General features: G+C 43.5%; 1 protein-coding gene across 1 annotated transcript in view; it reads right to left on the reverse strand.

Moving 5' to 3' along the window:
* The window catches only part of LOC112259229 (putative sodium-dependent excitatory amino acid transporter glt-3), a 14,645-nt gene extending 8,708 nt beyond the window's left edge, over positions 1 to 5,937 (reverse strand). The window contains exon 1 of the mRNA XM_042327900.1: positions 5,877 to 5,937. Coding sequence (XP_042183834.1) covers positions 5,877 to 5,937 — 61 coding nt within the window. The remainder of the gene's footprint in view (positions 1 to 5,876) is intronic.
* Between the last annotated feature and the right edge of the window lie 1,133 nt (positions 5,938 to 7,070).

The following is a 7,070-nucleotide window of genomic DNA, read 5'->3' on the forward strand; positions in this document are numbered from 1 at the left end:
ATCGCAGAATTCCAAAATCCTGGAGGGACGGATATGGGTATTTTTTCCTTTACATAACACACACGTGCACACATAGGATACCGGTACGCAGGTGTACCCCTACACACCCACCCACGTGAGAACTAGGTACAGAGTGAGCGTTTCCATTTCTTTTCTACATCCATTGCGATGCCAAAGTGCTCTCAAATGCCCTAAACTCGTGTTTGAGGATGTCGCTAGATAGCAAGCTTTCAGTGATGGAGGGGATAGCAGAGAGCGTGCGCGATATGTCTTAATGGTTCTTCCTGACAGTCTGCACCATTGCAGGAAGCCAGGGCCTTTGCTAACACCAATGGATTACTTTTTAGAGGAAAAGTGGTCTACTGGTCATTGATCACGGTGGCCCTGCCAACACATTGCTGGAATGATTGGCCAGTCTGTCCTTTTAGCCCAGCTCTTTTGCGCAGGACAGTCCATGCTGGCACCTGTCTGAGGGAAACCTAACTCTCCAGCTTTCGATGTGTCTCCCCAGTAGCGGAGAGGGAGCCGACAGAATGATGAGAAAAATGTGAGCTTGTTACAACATCAGCAGAGGCCAAGCGAAACTGGGAGGATGAGCAAAGGAAGAATAAGGCTGAGAAACTCACTGTCTTCCTTGCTTGAAGCATGTGTACCAAAGAAGCTGCCACATTACTGTATGCCCAGTTTAGAGGTTGTGATGTATTTCAACAACTTCCCATCGTGGTTGGCTGAACTCTGATCCACTGGTCTTTCCAATAAAGCTTCCATGTTTGTGACTTACACTCCACTGTATGTGCCCTGAAGACTGAACAGATGCACACTGCCCCAAAGAGATTAAAATGACTGACAGAAAGGCATGCATATAATGTATACTGTGCTGAACAACAAGTAGAAGTAATGATCAGGCAAGAGAGAAAGGGAGAAGGACATCTGAACTCTGGAGTCGGGACGTGGGCAGTAGGAAGGAAAGGGGTTGATGACAGGTCACTTAATCCGTCATCCCTCCCCATACTCTCCCGGAATCCTCCCTTATAGGGACAGAGCGATGGGAGAGGGAGGGACACAGAGAAAAATAGCAAGAGTCAGCTAATGGGATAACCAAGGATAGTTAGTAGATGGCAAAAGTAAGACATTGATGGAGGGTATCACCAAGGTATTTAGGAGAATCATTGCGAGGGTAGAGAGATTTAAATATACATTTTAAAGAGGGGATGGGCAATTGGCGGCTCCCCCCAAAAATGTAATAAGCCTTACTGTTGCAAGTTAGAATAGTAGAATACACAAAGTGCAATTTTGAAATTTGGTTGTGCATCAGCAGTTTTTCTCTTGTTATGTCAGACACTGATAGTCACTCAATCAGCAAAACATTTGTATATTGGCAAATTAGTCTAGCGGCCAGCTAGCTACTTAGTAATCATGGTCGGAATATCGGCTGGGGGGCCCCCATTGATTTTGTTAGTAAGTGATTTTGTTAGTCAGTCTCACTCAGATATCATAAAACCTACAAACATTTCTCTCCACCCTATGGAAAAATGTATAGAATTGCAGGAAATTAGCTGTCAAACAGCCAATTGTTTCTCTCCGCCACCATGGCAAAATGAGTACAAGTACATGAAATGAGTTATAAAATTGCTAAATCGTCTCTCTGCCGCATGGTAAAATGTGTAGATTTGCAGCAAACTTGCTTTAAATGGTCAACATTTTGTCTGTGCCCCGTTTCACAATGTGTGGAATTGCACGAACTTAACTCTAAAACGCTGTCAAGAGGGGGGCTGCTAAAAAATGTTGCTAGCACAGTAATGTGATGGAGCATTTGACAGGCAATCTTGCTATTTGAAAGTGTCTGATCCTCATTTGAAGAGAATGTTTCACAGGCAGTATACAGTGCATTCTGAAAGTATTCACACCCCTTGACTTTTCCCACATTTTGTTACATTACAGCCTTATTCTAAAAATGTATTAAATCGTTTTTTTCCCCTCATCAATCTACACACAATACCCCATAATGACAAAAAGGGAAAGGGTCTGAAGACTTTCTGACATCCATGGTGACTGGAAAACATCCAGAGTCACCATGGAGAGAGACATGGCTGGTTATTATGAGCGGGGCCCGGCAGCGGTGGGGGGGATATGAGTGGGCTCTGGCTCCCCTGTGGAGGATAAGCCCAGCCAGATATCCTGCTGCTCTCAGTGGGGTCAGATTGACAGATGGATAAACAGATACTCAGAGAGATTGATGAGTTGACACAGAGATAGAGACATTTAAAGAAAGACAAAACGGGTGGATGAATGTTCAGGCACATAGAGACAGTGGCAGAAAATGACAAACAAGGGAGGTTGCTACCTCAGGTCAAACATACGGGTCAAATGCATTGGAATCCATTGAACCATAAATCTAATTGTGAAATCATAGGATTGAATTGGCAGGGGAAGGGTTGGAATGGAAGTCCAACAGTATTGGAAACAGCATTTGATTTCTTCTGTTCTTGGAGAAGTTTGTCCATTTAATCAACATTTGTCAATTTCTAGAGATGTTTTTGAAGATGAGTATGATTTTTATTCACAGTAACAACGACATTCAGGACATATGATAGGTGTGCTGCGGATGGACAGAAGCTAATCGCAGAATGAAATGAAGACTCCTCCCTGGTAATTGGAGGAAAGCCAGTCGGCCATGTTGAGGACATCTGTAGATGCCTTTCAGAGGCCAGGACGATGACCCTCAGACATGGTTGAAAAGAAGCTGCTTATGTTGGACGTGCTCGCCGGTGGTCTGCGCAACCCTCCTGGATGAGATGGAGCTCTCTGCCCGGATCGGGTTCGGGAACAGCGGGATCTCCACTGATAGGGAGATCACAAGATGTGACGGAGAGAGGTGAAGGGAGCTGGCCAAAGCTCAGAACCATCCCTTTGCCCTCTGTTATGAAGTGTCTAAAAAAAACTTGTGGTGTTCCATGCTGATAATGAAATGGAGATGGATGGAAAAAGCATGGACAGAAATATGTGCAAACCAACATGACAGCATTCTTGAAGAAAAATAAGAAAGTCATTGGGAGGTTCTCAACATGAGATGAAATGTGATGGGCTCCAATTAGAGGCCTTCACTGGTCTAAAAAGTTGGACCAGGACCAGAATGGACCCAAGGACAACTCGACCTAGACCCAACCCGTACGTACCCTAACTGGTCTGAGTGACAAAAAAAATCAGTTTGTCAGCCAAGTTGTTCTTCTGGTTAACAAATAGGTCTTTACAGTATATGTTGGCTAGGCCTTCTATAAGTCAATAAATTCTCCTTATTAGCGTGAAATAAATATGCTAGAGGCTATGCAGAGCCGTGGCTGGGTCCGATCAAACAGGACCCAACCCGGACCTGAGGGACAAGTTAGAATTTCAGACCCGAACCCGATCAGGCCCTGGTCTGAAATTGGGTATATCGGGTCCACCTGGACCCATGAAGACCTAGCTCCAATTGACTTTGTAATAATCAATGTTTAGCAGTACATTGTCATGAAAAGCAATGCAACTGTCTAAATTTAAATCTGGCAATCTGAAGAAATAGAATTCTTCATGAGTCAGAAGTGAAGCAACTTTCACAGAATCAAACAGCCATGAATAAAACATGGCTGGTCTCACAGCCAGGTACTTGAGTTACTGTCCATGACTTCACACTTCATTACCATGGGAGCCAGAGGATGGCAGTGATAGGGAGTGATGGGACATTGAGGCCACACTGGGCTGGATTACATCAAATCCAATCAAATCAAATTTATTTGTCACATACACATGGTTAGCAGATGTTAATGATGTTAATGCGAGTGTAGCGAAATGCTACATGTGAAGGATCCATAGCAGGGTTGGATGGACAGAGGGATATATGGAGAAGCACAGAGTGGAAACTGGAGAGGGAGAAAGAGGTTGAGAAATATAGAAAAAAAGTGGACGGAATCCTTGGCAGCATTCAGAGAGGTTAGTTTCATGGAGCAAAGTGACAGACAGAGATGAGGCGTGAGACCTGACATGGCCAACGGGCCAGTGAGGCTGTGTGAGAGCTGACTGCTGAAAGAATGGATTTGATCCGGTGGGAACATTGTGGTCTGGAGAGGTGATGTCAGAAGAGGGGGAAACAGTTTGAGGAGCTGATTGATGAGATGGGGGAGAGATTTGGCAGCAAGACAGGCGGAGAGGGGTACTTGGCAAAGTGGGCCTGTCAAAGGAACATGATAGAGCTTGTAACTAACTGGTGGTCAATAAACAACATGTTATCAACATCATACATTCATAATAAACACCCAGTGATGAGCTCTGTCTGTCTGTCTGTCTGTCTGTCTGTCTGTCTGTCTGTCTGTCTGTCTGTCTGTCTGTCTGTCTGTCTGTCTCTCTCTCTCTCTCGGTCTGTAATTTTTTGTCTGTCTGTCTCTCTCCTTAGCTAGCCTTATAATAAAGTCCATATGCCAAAACAGTAATTAACACTTAAGATTCCATGTAGCTTAACCGTAACTGAACAACACTCTTATAAAAGTGAACCTGCACAGAAATGCTACTGTAAGAAGTAGGGTGTGAATATCAGAGTACACACAGTAGCCTACATATAGACTCCACCATGCCCCATAGCCTACATATAGACTCTACCATGCCCCATAGCCTACATATAGACTCCACCATGCCCCATAGCCTACATATAGACTCCACCATGCCCCATAGCCTACATATAGACTCCACCATGCCCCATAGCCTACATATAGACTCCACCATGCCCCATAGCCTACATATAGACTCCACCATGCCCCATAGCCTACATATAGACTCCACCATGCCCCATAGCCTACATATAGACTCCACCATGCCCCATAGCCTACATATAGACTCTACCATGCCCCATAGCCTACATATAGACTCCACCATGCCCCATAGCCTACATATAGACTCCACCATGCCCCATAGCCTACATATAGACTCCACCATGCCCCATAGCCTACATATAGACTCTACCATGCCCCATAGCCTACATATAGACTCCACCATGCCCCATAGCCTACATATAGACTCCCGCATGCCCCATAGCCTACATATAGACTCCACCATGCCCCATAGCCTACATATAGACTCCACCATGCCCCATAGCCTACATATAGACTCCCGCATGCCCCATACACCAGTGCTAAAATGTGTGTTTGAGTATGACACAGTGAAATGGCTGTCGGTTCCTTTGTTAACTTGTTAAAACAACGACTCGTTTCTTAATTCTGTGGACCAGAAAAACCTGGAGGCACTGGCCTTTTGCAACTGAGGTTGTCAGGAAAAACAACACTGGCATCATTGCACAATACGACACTGGACTTACTCCATATTTGGATGTAGTTTTCAGTGAGGAAGGCATAGGAACATGAATAACTTGATTTTCAGAAATATATCAGCCACAACAATCCTAATTTCCCTATTCACTATTACTCAATGGTAATGAAATGATTTCCTATTTATTATTTAGTTAAGTTACTGACAAACTACAATGAATCATTTGAGACATAACAATACAACGTCAATAAAGTAAAACAATCCAAAATGATTCATTATTTGCCTGGTGTTTGATAAAGTAAAACCATTTATAACACAACAAAACACAAAACATGTATTCATGAGAATGTGAATATTAATTATGAATGCTAATTTCTGATCATGTGAAATATACATTAAAAATGGTCATTTATATAATTTATTGGGGAATCCACTAAAATGTTATATTAATGTAATACTGATTGAATGATAATTACATTTGCTTTAAAAATCTGTTCAACTGAGGAGGAGAGGGTTTTGGTCCGCTTTCAATTACATAATGTATTAACACATGCAAGCTCACAGAGTAGATCATGAACCCTTACCTGCTTTCTTTGGCACAGACATGATTTTGTTACTGCTTGGAGCGTAGTTTGGCAATGGCATGGTACCCTATGGTCTTCAGCAGAGAGAGTGGCTGATCCTCTCTCCATGAACACTTTTATTTCCTCAAGGAGAATGGGGAGGGGGTGGCGGGTCAGGGCAGGAGGTGCCCAGGTTGGGAGATGAGGGGTGTCTGGTGAAGTTTAGTTGGATGTAAAGGGTTACCGAAGGGTTGGTCCTGTCATCTGAACCTTCTGCAAACCTAGTGAACCTTTCTAGAGCGCAAAAAAACACAAGCAAACACACACTGTACAGTATGTCACAAACACTATACTCCTTTTACATACAGTACCAATCAAAAGTTTGGACACACCTACTCATTGAAGGGTTATTCTTAATTTGTACTATTTTCTACATTGTATAATAATAGTGAAGACATCAAAACTATAAAATAACACATATTGAATCTTGTAGTAACCAAAAAAATCCAAATATATTTGAGATTTTAGACTATTCAAAGTAGCCACTCTTTGACTTGATGACAGCTTTTCACACTCTTGGCATTCTGGGGTGGCAGGGTAGCCTAGTGGTTAGAGCGTTGGACTAATAACCGAAAGGTTGCAAGTTCATATCCCCGAGCTGACAAGGCTGTCGGTTCCTTTGGAGGTGTGTTTTGGGTCATTGTCCTGTGGAAAAACAAATGATAGTCCCACTAAGCCCAAACCAGATGGGATGGCGTATCGCTGCAGAATGCTATGGTAGCCATCTGTCGTTCTGCCCCTGAACAGGCAGTTAACCCACTGTTCCTAGGCCATCATTGAAAGTAAGAATTTGTTCTTAAATGACTTGCCTAGTAAAATAAAATTCTCTCAACCAGCTTCACTTGGAATGCTTTTCCAACAGTCTTTAAGGAGTTCCCACATATGCTGAGCACTTGTTGGCTGCTGTTCCTTCACTCTACAGTCCAACTCATCCCAAACCATCCCAATTGGATGGAGGTCGGGGGATTGTGGAGGCCAGGTCATCTGATCCTTCTTGGTCAAATAACCCCTACATATAGACTCCACCATGCCCAAAAGCCTACATATAGATTCCACCATGCCCCATAGCCTACATATAGACTCCCGCATGCCCCATACACCAGTGCTAAAATGTTTGTTTGAGTATGACACAGTGAAATGGCTGTCGGTTCCTTT

The sequence above is a fragment of the Oncorhynchus tshawytscha genome, linkage group LG09, assembly GCF_018296145.1.
Source record: "Oncorhynchus tshawytscha isolate Ot180627B linkage group LG09, Otsh_v2.0, whole genome shotgun sequence".
NCBI lineage: Eukaryota > Metazoa > Chordata > Actinopteri > Salmoniformes > Salmonidae > Oncorhynchus > Oncorhynchus tshawytscha.